Source organism: Mustela lutreola, chromosome 6, assembly GCF_030435805.1.
Source record: "Mustela lutreola isolate mMusLut2 chromosome 6, mMusLut2.pri, whole genome shotgun sequence".
Lineage (NCBI taxonomy): Eukaryota > Metazoa > Chordata > Mammalia > Carnivora > Mustelidae > Mustela > Mustela lutreola.
In genome coordinates this window covers 114,760,356-114,778,244 of record NC_081295.1, presented here as the reverse complement: position 1 = coordinate 114,778,244, position 17,889 = coordinate 114,760,356, and the positions used below count along the sequence as shown (strand labels likewise).

The 17,889-nt window shown below is 37.7% G+C and overlaps 1 protein-coding gene across 49 annotated transcripts in view; it reads right to left on the bottom strand.

The window, feature by feature from the left end:
• RIMS1 (regulating synaptic membrane exocytosis 1) overlaps positions 1–17,889 on the bottom strand; it is a 501,274-nt gene that overhangs the window by 63,978 nt on the left and 419,407 nt on the right. For 29 of the 49 annotated variants that reach the window (XM_059178404.1, XM_059178409.1, XM_059178413.1 and 26 more), the window contains one exon: positions 10,466–10,701. The exons of 17 other annotated variants lie outside the window; for them this stretch is intronic. In XM_059178404.1, coding sequence (XP_059034387.1) covers positions 10,466–10,701 — 236 coding nt within the window. The remainder of the gene's footprint in view (positions 1–10,465; positions 10,702–17,889) is intronic. 3 more of the 49 variants (XM_059178408.1, XM_059178423.1, XM_059178420.1) reach the window with 1 other exon arrangement.

The window sequence follows — 17,889 nt, the reverse complement described above, 5'->3', positions numbered from 1 at the left end:
CACCATGATTTTGCATTCAGGAAACAAAGAACATGAAACATTACGTTCCTCAGAATGTTTTTCTTGTGTTATTAAATGAATCAAATAAATGAGATACAGACAAGGAATCTGGATTTCAGCAAGATTCTGGTAACTATAGCTTTCCATGTCTGAAACTTTTGGGGGGACACCTATTCTTTGTGAGAACTTCTTTGCTTTCATTGTTAATGATCAGCAGAGCCAAGTAAACATTTCTTTCTTTTTATTCTTTTTTTAAGAATTTTTATTTATTTACTTGACAGAGAGAGAGAGAGAGAGAAGGCAAAAACAGGCAGAGCAGCAGGCAGAGGGAGAAGCAGGCTCCCTGATGAGCAACCAGCCAGATGTGAGGCTCGATTCTAGGATCCTGAGATAATGACCTGAGCCAAAGGCAGTTGCTTAACCAACTGAGCCACCCAAATACCCCAAGGAAACATTTCTTAAAATGTTTAAAGAGAACACCTTAGCCTTCCTTCCCTGGAGCTACAACTTATTTTTATAAAGGAAAATACTGAGAATCTTCAGAAAGCAGCACTAAACTTAAAATGCAGGGGCACCTGGGTGGCTCAATAGGTTAAACAGCTGACTTTGGCTCAGGTCAAGATCTGTGGGTCCGGGATTGAGCCCTGTGTCTCGCTTCATGCTCAGCAGGAGTCTGCTTCTCTTCTTCTCCAGCTCCTCCCTGCTCATGCTCTCTCTCTCTCTCAAATCATTAGAAAAAGTAAAATAAAACATAGAAAATATTTTAGTAAACCAGATTGGCTGGAAGGAGACAAAATAAGTCCTATGGCAAAATAAGACATTCATTTTCCCAAGGTAAGTAAATTATGAAGTCCAAGCTGGTGATCACTTGATTTACTTTATGACTTGCTTTACCTGTGTGACTTTTGGGGAGAAAATCAGAAAAGAATAGCAGAAGGGGATTTAATATCTTGGACATTTTCTTGGCATGATTATTGTCTAAGGACCACATGAATTTTAAAATAATGCCTTAGCGGCGCCTGGGTGGCTCAGTTGGTTGGGCAACTGCCTTCTGCTCAGGTCATGATCCTGGAGTCCCAGGATCGGGTCCCGAGTTCCAGGATCGGGTCCGGCTTCCTGCTTGGCGGGGAGTCTGCTGCTCCAGCTGACCTCTCTCCTCTCGTGCTCTTTCTCCTCTCATGTTCTCTCTCTCTCTCTCATTCTCTCTCTCTCAAATAAATAAATAAAATCTTTTAAAAAAATGCCCTAAAGTCATAGGGAAATTAACTTAATGAAGCACTATCCCATTAGGTGTAAGTGAGTTATAGCTACAGTTTAATTCATGTGTATTATTTTCTTGACAATGGTACAAGGGTAATTTTGTTAGTTTCCATCTATATTTCTTCTTGAGAAATCTGTGATATGCCTTGGAAATTCATTAACTCTTATTAAGTTATTTTGAATCAAACATCCATAAATGTACCTGAAACTTAGAATATTTACATTTTTGCCTATATAATCTTTTTAAAATTTTTTTTTAATTTTTTTATAAACATATAATGTATTATTAGCCCCAGGGTTACAGGTCTGTGAAACGTCAGGTTTAGACACTTCACAGCACTCACCATAGCACATACCCTCCCCAATGTCCATAACCTAACCACCCTCTCCATTCCCCCCTTCCTCGGGTCACCATTAGTTTGTTTTGTGAGATTAAGAGTCTCTTACGGTTTGTCTCCCTCCCAATCCCATCTTGTTTCATTTATTTTTTTCCTACCCCCCAAACCTCCCACATTGCATCTCCACTTCCTCGTATCAGGGAGATCATATGATAGTTGTCGTTCTCCGATTGATTTATTTTGCTAAGCATAATACCCTCTAGTTCCATCCATGTCGTCACAAATTGCCTATATAGTCTTGTGGGATAATTCTACTATAAACCTTCTGAAAGGTTTCATTCCCATGATCATAACGAAAGAATTGTTTGAGTTCATTGAGATAAATTGCCGCCCAAAAAAGCCTTCTAACCTGTATTCTGAGTAAGAGTAAGTAAAAGATCTGCTCATTGCCTGAGGAAGAGGTAACTATCAATAGGTAAGAGAGAAGGCAGAGTTTCAATGTTCTCCAGTGAGACAAATCATACTGAGAAGAGTTGAACTAAGTAGTAAATGGCGGCCCAAAACAGGTGAATCTCCAAAATCAATACGATAATCTAGAAATGACCAAATTTTAATCTCAGAATCTTCAAGATGGGTAGTGTGGTTTCAAAGAGTCCTATGATGATCTCAGAAATTCTGGTGGGAACATTGACACTGCACACAGCAGGGGGTGACAGACAGTCTTGAAAAACCATCAAAACTAACATGAAGGAGATTCCTGCAAATTCTGGTAACTGCATTTGAAAGGTATCTCACAGAGATTTTACATTATCCAACTGGGCTGGAATTCCAGGGCTGTGCAGCAGTACTTTTATCCTCACTCTCTCCACTCCCTCTGGCCTCCTGTGCGCAGAGATCAAAGGCCTCTGACTCAGGTTCCTTCAGCCTTCATATTACCATTACAATACTCCTCAGGATCCCAACCATATCCTCTCTTCTGTCAAATTCAGGGAGAGAACCATTTTTCCCTCTCTCCAAGAATAACATCAGTGTCCTTGAATTAGACCCTCTGTTCTCTGGGACTCTGCTCTGTTAATTCAAACATTTTGTATTTGTATCTTTCAATCTCTCCATCCAGATGTACTTTTTCCAAACTTCATCCTGGAAAAATGTACAGATCTCCTTTCTTCTGAGACAGACAGACAGACAGACACACACACACCCCATTTACTCCTGGTACTGTAAGGGCCTATTTAACCAGAGCAGCTCCATCCAGTTAAACAGTGATTTTGTTGTTTATGCAGTAAAACTTAAACTGACCCTGGCGCCCCCCCCCCCCCCCCCGCCCGGGGAACTTGTTTAAAAATAAGTCCTGGAAACCAGTCCCAGGTAACAAAGCCCAAATACAGGGGTGGGTCAGGCCAGGTGGAGGTATCCAATCAGTGGGGACGCATACTGTCTCCCTAGCTACCAAGGAGTATGGGCCCCACCCTTTGGGCACCTTTTGGGTGCCAATTCTGACCAAGCTGATAGGCTAGTTCAAATATCTACTATAGGGTAAACTGTAATTCAATTGATTCAATTGGTCATTTACGTGTGACTTAGCATGACTGTGCAGCTTTCTCTGTGTGTTACAATCTCATTGCCCACCTGTGCGTGGCAGGCCCAACCACATGGCCTTTGCCCTTAAAAGCTAGTCTGTAAGGCAGAGAGAGGTCACCTCTTTGCGAGAGACAGCCCTGGCCAGTCAGTTTGATTCTTGATGTTTGGCACAAAATAAAGCTTTGCTTGACCTTCGCTTTGTATCAGTCTCGCTCCTTTGATTATGGACCCAACACTACTGCCTCCATTATGATGTCTGGTACATAAAAAATATTTTATGAATTTTGAAAGGATGAATGAAAGGATTGCTCATACTGGTTGTTTCCCTTCCTGATGCTAAGCTTTCTGAAGAGAAGGTCAAAATAATTTATTCTATGTATTCATCCTTCCAGCCCAGCCCCATGTGTTTAAATAGGCTTTGGGGCAGTAGGGGCAGCCTCATGCTATCCCAATGTAACCCCTCTTCCTCCATGCCCCTGAGTTCCTACCCAGTCTCTGCTGTTCTAGTTCCTTCCATCCATGACAAGAATCCCATCCCAAATCTGATGGGGAGTAATTAAGTGGGTGTGGATGAGATGACTGTTACAGAGAGAAAGTTGAGATGAATGATGGCATGGAGAGTGGGCTGTGGCCCACGCTGAATCCCATGCCCACCCAAGGCATGCTCTATCCTCCCTCCTAACTCGTAAATCTATTCAAACTTAAGGTCAGGAAGAATGCTTCGGTTCCCCAGTCCAATGGTCTACTCTCACTCCCCAGACCGTTCCATCTTTCTGTAGGATTCACCAGCCTCTCTACAAAGTTCTCTCCTCTCCTGGGGTTCAGTTTCTCTTTGTCTTTACCCTTCACTCTTTTTGGATCCTGGTCCTCCCCTCCCCACTTCTTCACGTTCTCCCTCTTCTCTTAGTAGTTATTCCTGAATCAGGGCGTTTCACCTTGCCTTCTCTTGATTTCATCTTCAGTGCATTCCTTTCTCTGAGTAAGCTCATTTCTTCCATTTCCGCAGCTCTTTCTCTACCTCCCTGCATCATCCTCTGTCATTTCCTCTGTTAGCCCCACACTGCCCTCCTGGCTTTCTCCCTGGTTTTTACACCTGGCTTCCATTTAAACTTCCAGTAGCATAACTTTGTTTCTTCTAGTCTCTTATTTAAAACATCTCCATCAAACTGTGAGCAAAGTCCCTTAAAGGGCTTCTAAAAGACCTGGCCTCATCTTTTTTTTTTCTAAATGTATTGCCCACTGCAACCCTTTCATACACCTTTGCTTTCACCCAACTGTGTCTGTCAGCCGGGACCATTTATTGATAAATAAATAAACGTGTGTGTGTGTGTGTGTATGTTTCTCCCTATTTTTCCTTTCCTCTTTCCACAAAATTATTAGCCTTTTAATAATTTCCACAAAATTATTTTATGCTCCCTTGCTTCAAGGATTTTTGCAAGAATATAGGGCAGCCAGAAGGCAGTTTTGACTCTCGTCGTTTCTAAATGCCTAAACTCTAAAACGGATAATGCTAATTATCTGCAGAGCCAGGAGAAGGCTCTGCAGGGCCTATAGCCCAGGATGGAACCTGCAGGAACCCTGGTCCTGATCCAGGAGCCCTGCTGTGGCACAAAAAGAGAGCAAGAATATGCAAGGAGCGTCATGTAACCAGAAGGCATTTTTTGTACATGTTGAGATTCTTTTTTACTCAGAAGGGGTGTGCGTCCTTTAGAGGTCACAGAAACTTTTGTTTATCCATCTCCATGCGAGATATGTTTCCTTACAAAATACTGGCAATAGTCCCCAAATTTTTGTGTTTGCAGCAAGTTGTCAGTAGTAGAGAGCTTGATCTAACAGGAATTTAGAGAAAAAGATACTGGTAAATGCTGGAGTAACAAGGGACAACTCAAAGAGTTAAAGGGTCTTGAGCAGGGTCCTGAAGGGAAGGATTAGACAGAGAAAAATGAAATTTGGGATGGGGAAAATTTTTAGAAAGGTACAGAGTATCATTAAAAAAACAAATGACGGGCACCTGGGTGGCTCAGTTGGCTGAGCCACTGCCTTTGGCTCAGGTCATGATCCTGAAGTCCCGGGATCAAGTCCCACGTCGGGCTCCCAGCTCTATGGGGAGTCTGCTTCTCCCTCTGACCTTCTCCCCTCTCATGCTCTCTCTCACTCCCTCTCTCATTCTCAAATAAATAAATAAAATCTTTAAAAACAAAAAACAAAAACAAAAAAAAAATGACAAATAGCATGGAGGACAAGGGGAGATGGAGAGGAGAAGGGAGTTGGGGGAAATTGGAAGGGGAGGTGAACCATGAGAGACTATGGACTCTGAAAAACAATCTGAGGGTTTTGAAGGGGCGGGGGGGTGGGAGGTTGGGGGAACCAGGTGGTGGGTATTAGAGAGGGCACAGATTGCATGGAGCACTGGGTGTAGTGCAAAAATAATGAACACTTATGCTGAAAATAAATTTGAAAAATTAAAAAAAATGAATTTTCAGTACATTCTTAGTACATGATAATAGATTCTTAATTGTTTGAAAATTATAAAACTGTCCTACAACATTTTCCATAATTTAATCAATGGTTTAGCCATTAACATATTAATCTAATAAAGTATCTTCAGCTGTTAATGATATAATAAATAATAATTTTATTAAATGGTTAGACCATATTATTTACCAATTCTGCATGTGCTCTCATCCTGAGACACAGCTCTTAGACCAATCTGATTTCCCACTTCTTTTGGTAACGTGCAAAGTGGCTTGAGTTTACTACATTTGGTGCTTGCTTTGTATTTTCTCATTTGGTTCTTTGGTTCATGTTTATTTCAAGTGTGAATAATTTCCTTCTCCTGGGAACGACAATTTTAATTTTGAAATACCTACTATGGCTGGTGTAGTACTAGAGATACAGTTATTCAATAATGTAAGATGGAGTAAATTGAGCAATTTCTAGTCTATGAAGCTGATGTTCTTTTACATTTGTAGATGTTTTCTTCATAAAAGCTAAAAGTTCTAAGCAGAAATCACAGTCTCAGATGCACAGTGTTTATTTGATCTAAAATCTGTCCTAAGGTGATCTGTTTCTCATAGTAAGGTGGACTATCCATTAAAGAAATCTTTTATATGATTTTAGGACGCATGCATTTCCCAGGGGAGTAAGCACTCATCATTTTCAACATTTATCGGTATGCTGATAAGATTCCCTCTATCCTGGAATGGGCTTCCTTGTAAAATATTACTGATTTTTTAAAAAAATATTTTTATTTATTTGTTTGACAGATAGAGAGCAATCACAACTAGGCAGAGCAGCAGGCAGAGAGAGGGGGAAGCAGGCTCCCCGCTGAGCAGAGAGCCCGAGGTGGGGCTCGGCTTAACCTGCTGAGCTACCCAGGCACTCCACTGGTTTATTTTTTAATGCACAGGACTCACCTCTTCAAAGAAGTCTTTCAAGATTTCATGAGAGTGGATCACACTCTCTTCTCCCTCTGTACCACAGTGATAATTGGATAGTTGCTCTTTCTGAACTGGAAGATTTATATGTAACTCACTCTTTTCTATTTTGATATCTTTGAAGGCAGCAACAGGGTTTCATCCATCTCTAATATTCAGCTCCTAGCCCAGTTCTAGCACAGAGTCTATCATACATTAGCAACAGGACTGTGCTTAAATGTTTGTTGAACCTTATTTCAAACTCTTCTTTTTTGCACAGTGGGTTAAGAGCAGAGGCTTTGGTACCTGGAAGCCTGGGCTTACATTCTGCGCCAATCACTTACAATGGGAACTTGAGCAAATTACCTAATCACTGTATGCCTTAGTTTCTCCAGTTTCAAAATGGGAATAAAAGTAATGGTACTTACAAGTTTGTTGTGACCAATAGAGAAGTGAAATTATGTGTACATATACATGCATGTATATAACTGAAGAGTGCATTGAAAAGGCTCTAGAATGTAACTCTATCAATAGGTTTATTCACTTAGACACATTTTTATGATACTAATAATTATACTTGTAGGTAATTGCAAGGGTGTCATTTAGGGATGGTCCCTCACAAATGTATAGATGCTTCTCAAAAATGCCTTTATTTTTAAGTAAGGAGGGGATTACCACTGGGGGAATGTCATATAGTTAGTCTATGAGTGAGGGACCAAATCCTCACAGTACACAGGATGGGCCTCTAAACCTGCATAAGCTAAAATCTATCTTGAGGTCTAAAGCCTAGCATTAAGTTTACTCAGAGTTTCATTCAGTTCCAAAATATTGATAGATCAGGAGCTTTTTCTTATAATTTTCCTTTCTTTCACTACTTCATGTTTTAATCTAATTCAGCTAGTACTTACTGAATAGGTATTTAGCTAGGTATGTGAATCGCCTAAAGACATTTGCCAGAGGTAACACCTAGAGTCATTGGAAATGTCCTGTTTGTGTCACTTTCCTATTAAAAAATACATATTTAAAGAAGTTCTTTTCATTATGAATAAACAGCGTGGTACAGATGATTTAAAAGTATTAATATTATTTATAATTGAAATATCCCATTGGAGTAATTATACATAATTGAAGAGACTAGTAAATTATATATAAGAATAATTATATATATAATTAAAGAGCATAGTAAATACTCTTCATAGTAAATATACCTATGTGAGTATATGTGTGTGTGCATAAAATTTACTATGCTCTTCAATTTGTTGAAAAAAATTTTATTTGATTTCGAAGACACAAATATACTCCTTTGAGCAAGTAAAAGGCTATAAAAGCAAAAACAAAAAAACTGATGTGTTTGTAATCAATCACTCTAAAAAGAGCTGATTAAACTTTACTTCACATTTTCCTTTTTATCTGTTGTGGGTGTGATAGAGGAGAGAGAAATTGTAACCCAGGCTGTCTGGATTAGAGGTTCACCATAAGAGAAGCCCTAGCTTAATCAGTCTTTTTTTTTTTTTTCATATTAAAATAACTAAACATTTACATGAAACATAATACATTTTAGTCCAAAGAATACACAGCTTGTTTTAAACTATGAGTAAGGCTGTTTTCTTCTCCACGGAACAGGGAGAAAAACAAGGCCATGCACAAAGAGGCACGATGACCAAGGTTTGTCACCCTTTGTCATTTGCTTTAGACAGATAGAAGAATGAGAATAGGTTCTCAAATAACAGGTAAAGTTAGGATATAGAAAAAGAGACATAAAACTTTATACCTGGAAAGTTCGTAGGAGGACATCTAGTCCAACCCACCCTGTATATAAGCAAATTGAGTCCTGCAGAGATGAAGTAAAAGTTGATTCACTGAGTCACCTTGGAATAGGATTGTTTTGTTAGCTTGGTTTTGGGACCCTGTGTCTTTTTTTGCTCCCTTACACTGCAACCTAATCCCCTCAAGTAGGTTACTCCATGGAAGTTATTAACAATGCATCTTTTAGGAAGGTAAATATTATTTGAAATACAACAATGACCACAAATGGAATAACATTTAAAGTAATAAAGCAAAGAGGCTAAGTGTTTCCATGACACCCATATGAACCTATCACCTACAAAGCCGTGTAGCAAGTACAGTTCCTGTGTAAAATTACTGCTGTGTTTTATTCTAAGAAAATATAATTCGGGGCGCCTGGGTGGCTCAGTGGGTTAAGCCGCTGCCTTCGGCTCAGGTCATGATCTCGGGGTCCTGGGATCGAGTCCCGCATCGGGCTCTCTGCTTGGCAGGGAGCCTGCTTCCTCCTCTCTCTCTCTGCCTGCCTCTCTGCCTACTTGTGATCTCTCTCTGTCAAATAAATAAAATTTAAAAAAAAAAGAAAAAGAAAATATAATTCTATGTAACTAGTGAATAATAGAGAGGGAACTAACTATAGGGGACAAATAAAAGAAGAGAGACTATGAATAGTTAGATAAAGAAGATAAATTATCCGCTAAACCTCACAGAGGAAGCACAGGTTGATCAAAGAACATTTCCATTTCATCTAAGTGGTGAAGGATTTTCAAATCTGGTGGTGAAAGCCTTATCCACACCCCACACTGTAAACTATCATTACACTGATACCAAAAACCAAGAAGCATCACCATTAAAAATAAGACAAATCAAACAACACAAATGAACAATGCCTCCTACTCCTCAGGAAGAAGTCTGACCCTAGGAAAAGAAAAGATTCTCCTTCGCAATGAACAGCTCATCTCAGTGGGACAGCATAGCAGCTGATCCAATACAGAGACACTTGAGAATCTAGGTTCATCCTGTGATTCTCAGAAAGACAAACCTCTGCTGAAATAGCTGTGCACTCCAGTTCAGTTTTTCAATGGCTCAATTTCCTACCTTGATTGTTAAATATGTACACTAGAATGCACGTTTTAAAATAGACACTCTCCAGAATGCCAAGGTAACTATAAAAAGAATTTCATGAAAGTTTTTTGGCATGAGTAAATTTTGTTACAACAAGACTTGTGCTGCTAGGAAACAAAAATATGGAGCGAATGGTTATAACAGGAGAAAGAAGTGCTGACAATTTAAATCAATCCAATATTTCACTTACCTTTAGTTTTCCACAGTACTGAGCATAGTAATGAATTATCTGGTATGTCTGTTCAAATATTATGTAATTTGGGGCAATTTAAAAAGTATTTCGTAGTACAGAAATAACCATCCTCCTTGCTGTGTTTGCTTTTTTCTATATACCTTGAGGACATGAAGCTTTTAAGGTTATAATATAAGCAGTAGAAAATATCTGAAACTCAAATTTGTATTAAGACATTCTTTGCACAAATCCACTGACCCATTTTTCTAAAGTAAAAATAAGTGCTGGGGTTTTAACTTGCACTGAAAACACAATTACAGTTCAATAATTATGTTCATACAGTACCTTGAAGACTATATTTCAAGTTGCACAACTGACCTTCTTTTCCATAAAAATATAGATAGAACCTAAATTATAGGTAGTTATATTATGGAACATTTTGAAAAGGAGAATCCTGTTGCTTTTCTTGCATATAAATCAATTTGGATCTTTAATACTTCTTTGCATTTCCTTGCATATTTATAAACATGGCTTTACTTTTTTTTTTTTTTAAACTTATGAAAAGTATCTGACCACTTTACAGATCGACAAATGGTACCAAGTTAGACAGCTGTACAGGAAAAAAACATAAATAAACGCACACATGTAACAGATCTTTAGAGACAGAAAAATAAACTTTTGCAGAGAAGAATCCGTACACTCTACCATCACTCACAGGCCATAGCACGAGGATCCATTTTTGTCTCTCCAGCAAGAACTCGAGGTGTCCAAATGGAATTCACTTCACTCACCTGTCTGGCTTAGCTGGGATGTGCTCCTACTCCTTCTAGACACGATGGCAACCACTCTGGCACTCAGGCTGGATCTCCTCTTCTTTCCACCTGCTCCGACTGTACCCACGGCTGTGTCGGACTGACTGCCGTCATTATGCTCCAGTGTATACATCTCCCCACTCACACTGGTGCTCTTCATGATGGCTCTTCCTGAAGTCCCCATCCGTCTGCCTTGCATTTTAGGGGTAAATGAACTATATTTACAAAGTAAAAACATATATGCATCCATAAATTACAGGTCAGCATAACTGAAGCTCGAAACCTAATTTATTTTGAAATAATCCAGGCAATTTTTTTTGGGGGGGGGGTGGGGAGTCAATTGAGTAGTAGTCTTATAGCTATGATTGACTAGATCTGAGCTTAAAACAATAGTAATTCCATACAGGAATCTATGAACTTTTAGTAAGAAGAAATGCAACCAATGTTATTTACAGGGAGGTTAATGTTACTAAGTTTATAGTTACTAATGTTACTTTCAGAGAAAAACAAAAATATTTAAATCAATAAGACCAGTTCATATACACTCCTCAGAAAAAAATATTATTAAAAATGGATATTCTGGATTTGCCATACAAGATGAAAAAATGAAAACAGTTATCTGTTCTAGTTCCAACTAACAGAGAGCTCTTGCTATTTGATATCTCTTGCTTTATGAGTTTGGACAGACTACTAATGAGCCCCCCCCACTGCAAAATCACATTTCCTTCCTTCCTTCCTTGTCCTCTCATGTTGTATCTCTCCCAAATTTCAACTCATTTTTCCCTGTTAGCATTTCAATTTCACATGCTCAGGCTGAGATGTTTCTTTTTTCTTCCCTATCAGAACTTCCTTATCTATGTTCCTGGATTATACTAATTTATCTGAGTAAATTACTGTACGTCTCTCCTAAGTGAGAAAATTACTGTTGAGACTTTCAGACAACATGGAAGGTTGGTGGGGAAAAAAACCGTCTCTAACTTGCCAAAGTAAACGTATGTCTGTGAGTTGGGGAGAGAGGTAGGGCAAACAAGTTGGGAGTCACAGATGTCAGGATTCTTCATATCTTTTAAATTATACTGCATATGCAGTTATATTATCCATCTAAACTGGCCTCTTTTGGTCCAATTAAGACCTGGTTTGCTATATCTGAAATGACCTTCTTTATTTTATGGTTCCTTAAAATATCTGCAAAAATGGCTTACATGACTCTCACCACCACCTTGATTTTCTATTTCTTGTTTTGAAGTACAAAATACATTAATAGAGCATCTTTTAATAGTGATGACATTCAATACTCAAGTTGACATAAATCCTAATATGGTTAGAAATGATGGAACAGAAATTCTTGGGATCACGTAACGTTTTTGTGGTCACATGAGTGTTTCAGTAGAAAGGGAAATTGACACGGGATGAGTTCAGAAAGAGTGAGATTGTGGAAGCCTTAGAAGTTACGGAAAAGAAACAAGACTGTTTGATCCTTAGGATGCTTCCATGAACTGAATTGAAAAATGAGACCCCTATTTGAAAGGAATCATTTGGAATTTTTAACCCCTAGCTGTATTACCTGAATTGGTCCACATCATTAATATTAAAATTTGTATTCTTTCAATTTATTCTAATCAGCTTTCCCTTAACTCAACGTTTGTAAAGCCATGTGCAAACCTGGTAGTTTTGCTATGCACTTTATGCAAACTCTTTTTCGAAACATTAATGAAGATGGTATTACATATAGCTGGTTCAAAACTGATTCCTGTGGGGTTTGTATTCCCAATTCCAGTTGACCTTCTTTTCTGAGAAATATTACAATAGATTTCTTCTGTGTCCTCACAATTTATTTCAATGCATCACCTAAATCTGTCACCTCTCCTTAAGTCCACTCTTACTACCTGCTTTTCCTATGATTTTAGTTGCAGACTTCCACTGGAGGATATGAAGCAATGTCACAATTTGTTCAGTTTTGCAGTGATCATGCCCATCTTCAATCAAATGCTGGTGACTGAGAAGTCAGTAGTTTTTCCCTCTCATCACTCTTTTTAGAACACTTGTGGCAGGGTTTTTGAAAACTTCTTTTCTGATGATTTTATTTTTACCTTAATAAAGTCTGGATAAACTAGAATCTACCTTTTCTCTCCCAATTATTTCCACAAAATTGAATTCTATTATAACTCTCAATTTGTATCTTAAAAGTTATTTCACAAAAATACTACTGTAAAATATTCAGGAATGTTCTTTGGGCTATAGAAAAGTTTAAAAGCATAGGGAAATGTCTTCAATAATACTTCTATTCTGAAAATGTATTTGAGATGAACTAGGAAGATTCAAAATTTTTTTCATGGACATTTAGTCACAGCAATGAAATGTTCCACTATCTGAAAAAATTCTGGAAGGCAGCTATGCTCACCACTATACCACCAACATACTTTGTTGACAAAAATTATGAAAAAATTTAAGGAAATCTGTATAGTGATGGCCATTCATGGAGTTAAGAAGTTATAGTAAAATGATTTTGGGGAATAAATGCTGTAGTTTTTCTTCAAAAAGTAAAATATTTTATTTAGAATTTTAAAAGCATTCTTATACGATATAAAGAATTTGGAATATCATAATGTTCAGTGAGAACATGTGAAGGCATTTTCAGTTCTGTTTACCTAATTGAGGGGAGAGGTTTCTGGAGTGTAATCAGCTTACTTTAATCCAAGTGAAGGTTACTGTTTTAGTACAAATAAGCTTTCTATTCCCCTATTTTGTATCCTTTTATTTGTTCTGCTTCCATTGCCTGGAAAACTATTCCTGTCACTCAGTTTAATTTAGTGCCTGAATACTTCAGGATGTACTTTAATGCTTTCTGCTTTATAAAGTTCCTGAGAGTCTCTCTAGTATCATGACTCCCATTTCCCAGCCCTCTGTTTTCTAGTTTCCATTGGTTGTATTCAGATTTGGATATTTTATATCAGCATGCACCTTATGCATCACTAGATTTGCCATAGCGCCCTCCCATTGCTGAGTGAACTAAAGATTTATGAAAAGGAAGTAAAACAAAAAGTGATGTCATTATAAAAATGGACTATGATATAGTCCATCTTTAAAAATCAATCAAACAAAATAAACCCTACCTTTCTTCTTTGATATTCCCTCTCCCTCCGGCTACTGACTTTGGCTAAAAATCTCCTCAAGCAGTTGACTGTATGTCCTCTCTTCCTATTCTAACCTGAACTAATTTAAATCAGGCTTTGTCCCTATTACTTCACCAAAGTTGCCCCCCCCCCTTTTAAAAATTTTATTTATCTGAGATAGAGAGAGAGAGAGCACACACAAAGGGAAAGGGAGAAGCAGACTTCTGGTTGAGCACAGAGCCCAACGTGGGACTCAGTCCCCCCACCCCCAGCCCTGAGATCATGACCTGAGCTGAAAGGCAGATGCTTAACTGACTTTTTTAAAAGTCACCAGTGACCTTACATGGCAAAATCTTATCACTGCACAGTCCTTACCCTTTTGACCTCTCAATAAATCATGAATGTGGCAAAACATTTGATTCTACGATCAGGGAACACTTGATTCTCATGATCTCACTGTGCCTCACTGAAAAGAACTTTATTTTCTTTCATCACTAAATACTGGAGTTCTTCAGTATTTAGCCCTCTGACCTATATTCCTCCATATGAGACTGACTCCCTAGATGTCTCAGTCTGGTCTTGGGCTTTACATATTATCCATGTGCTGCAAATTCCAGTTGTTTTTCTCCACCTGTACTCAGTCCTGAACTCCAGATTTAGATAGTCAGCTGTCAGTGGACATTGCTGTTTGGATCGGTCTCTCAAAAATAACATGTTCAGGGGCGCCTGGGTGGCTCAGTGGATTAAAGCCTCTGCCTTCAGCTCAGGTCATGATCCCAGGGTCCTGGGATCAAGCCCCACATTAGGCTCTCTGCTCAGCAGGAAGCCTGCTTCCTCCTCTCTCTCTGCCTGACTCTCTGCCTACTTGTGATCTCTGTCTGTTAAATAAATAAAATCTTTAAAAAAAATACATTCAACCCAACAGAAAAACTGCCCTATAGTTTATCTTTCATATCACACTCAAGATACTCCATTTCCCCAATTGCTCAGAGGAATAATTTCACCCTAGAAAAAAATTCTAATGTGGATTTGAGACCACGAAAAAAAAGTACTTTACTTTTTATGCCTTCCTTGAGCATTATCTAACAAGCCCACTTTAAAGGTCATTTGACCTCCAGGGAAATGTAAAATTTTTGACTGTTTACTTGGACAGTATTATGATCCAAACATTTTACAACTCTTTAAAGTGAGATGATAACTTGAATAAAACTGATAAGGAGCAAAGGATTACTATGTAGAAGATAGGGTAACTCCAAAGGTTATGGTTTTATGATCTAGAGAATATTACCTAGTTTTTTTTTTTTTTTTAAAGATTTTATTTATTTATTTGACAGAGAGAAATTACAAGTACACTGAGAGGCAGGCAGAGAGAGAGAGAAGGAAGCAGGCTCCCTGCTGAGCAGAGAGCCCGATGCGGGACTCGATCCCAGGACCCTGAGATCATGACCTGAGCCGAAGGCAGCAGCTTAACCCACTGAGCCACCCAGGCGCCCCTATTACCTAGTTTTGAACCTAAATTCATAATATTATTCTAGCATTCATTCTTTTTTCAATGACTGTTATTTTGTGTGTGTGTATGTGTCTGTGTGTGTGTGTGTGTGTGTGTGTGTCTCTGTGTCTGTGTGTGTGTATACCTGAGTTTCTTGGATCATCTTTACAATCAGTTTATCATCCTGTTGGTTTTCTCACTAACGAGTTAAAATTTCAACATATGCTATCCATTTTTTTATTATTATGTTTTAATGTTGAGAATTATTTTCTGATTGCTTTGGGGAGTCCCATCAAAATGTCTATATGGACACCCTGCTGGATACAATTAAACGATTTTGTTGGAGCAGGGCACCCATGGACTCCTTAAACTCAAGATTGCCTTTAATCAAGTGGCAAATAAACAGGGACTTTCAATTTCTGCTTCTTTTATTCTGACTCTGGTTTTCTATGTTTCTTTATTTTGCTTGTTTGTTTCTGGTTCTTTGTAAATTGGCTCTTATTTTGCTTGTTGAGCAAAGAGCTCATTAGTTCAAAGAGCTAAGAGCACATTCCTCACTAACGGCACCAACAATGAGGAAAACCATCCTTGGAATTAAATCTGTTGGGTGGCAGAAATCAGGATATATTACAAGTTGAGTGGCAAATGATAAAAAATTTGGCTTGTTAGTCTTTTTACATATCTGTCTGCCGGGCACTAAAAGTTCACATCGCTCATGAAAATGTCTTGTGCATACTGAAAAAAGAACTGCTCTTTAAAGTCTGGGTTTGAGTTTTCAGTGTTAATTTTGGTCCTATGGCTAAGTGTAAAACTGAGTTGCTAGTTCTTTTTGAATGCTTAAAAAGTATTTTTGATTGATAATAAAAATCTCTTACTTTCTGTGTACCTTAGGGATAGCTGTCCAGGCAGATAGATTGATTGATCTATACAGATGAGTATGTACTTGTATAATTCTAATATAGGTAACTAAAGATTCCCTAGAAGAAAAAAAGAAACTGAAATTCCGAAACTTTGAATATGAGAACCTTTTAAGAAAAAAAAAAATTTCAAGAAATTGCTAACTCAGAAGAATTTTAATATAAAAATTTAAATCCAACGGGCACCTGGGTGGCTCAGTGGGTTAAGCCTCTGCCTTCGGCTCAGGTCATGATCCCGGGGTCCTGGGATGGAGCCCTGCAGCGGGCTCTCTGCTCAGCGCAGGGCCTGCTTCCCCATCCCCACCCCCACCTGGTTCTCTGCCTGCTTGTGATCTCTCTCTCTCTCTGTCAAATAAATAAAAACAAGAACAAACAAACGAACAAACAAAAAAACCCATTGGTAATTGGTTCTATACTAGAAACAAAAGTGGCATATATTTTAAAATACATGGATAGATATTCAAGGTAATAGCTGTGTCTTTATTTATCAAAGGAAAAGAAGGAAATCATTTCTTACAGTAAAGCAACTGGAAGGTGGATGAAGATAGTAAAAGACAGAACTTGAATGGATACCTTAAAGTGTAGAAGGTTTGAGGGAAAGTGAATTATTTGCCCTGCTTCATTGTGGTTATAAACAATAAGTCTGAAGAGTAAAAATAAATAAATAAATAAATAAAACTTTGACAAACTGGTTTCATTTTATGTAAATCTTCATGATATAATAAGAAAGGTGTGTGAGTCATTTACTGACAAAGTTATATTCATGCAACATTAGAATTAGGTTTTCTGTTAAAATGATTAATTGATCTTAGAATATATAGTTGAGAGCAAATTTCATTTAATCAGAAGCAGCAAGAGGACCATTAAAGAACAAGAGTTCTACTTTACAGGTAGGACCAAAACCTACAAAACCTGCATAGGAAACTGATCTAGTATTTGTTCTATGGCTTACTGGATCCTAGAACTACAGATAATAAAAAAGTTCATATCCTGAACTTAGCAGAATTTTAGAGATCTCATACTGATAGGTACTGCAAATGATGTCTAGTGGTCATGATAGCTTTTGCTCACACTGTAAAAAACACACAGGTCGTGGTGTGATATAATTTACCATAAAATGGCTAAGATGGTAAGATAACCTATACGCATTTGATAAAATCGAAGATGTCATCAATATTAAGATACATTATTAGCCCAAGTATTTTTAAGAAAAAAAAAAGTGCTGCTAATTAAACTATGGCATGCCATCATTGTAAAATACATACCAATTTCATATATGATAAAGTATAAATAAGTGTGAATCAATGAAATTGTGGTAATAGCCAATTTAGAAACTCATTTCAAACAAGAATTTTTTTTTAAAAAGGTTGATAAATGATAAACACTTTATAAATGTTCAGCACACCAAAAGAATCTGCATGTCTACCAAGATTGCATGGTAAGCCTGAAAAGCGACCAGTAATATAAGGCATATTAAAAGACAGCTGTAATATACATAAATTCACAATACTGTTTACCAAAATGCCAAAAGTCAACCCAAATTTTTATCTATTTTAATGAAAGATTTTGTTTTGTAATTTTCCTGTCTTCTAAAGTCTTTATCAAATTTATCAAGGGTAGGCTGACCTCACAAAAAGTTTTAGGAAGTATTTTTATTCTGACTTTTTATTCTCTAGAGTAATTGGTATATGCCTGAGAGCATTTATTCTTTAAATATTTGGAATAATTAACCAGTAAATCCACATGGGTGAGGAGTTTTCCTTGTGGAGAACCTTAAAATAATTACAGAATCATTAAAAAAAAATAGATACATGACTCTTCAAAGTGTTTTTCCTTCTTATGCCATTCTCAGCTAAGTTGTACTTTCCAAGAAATTTGTACATC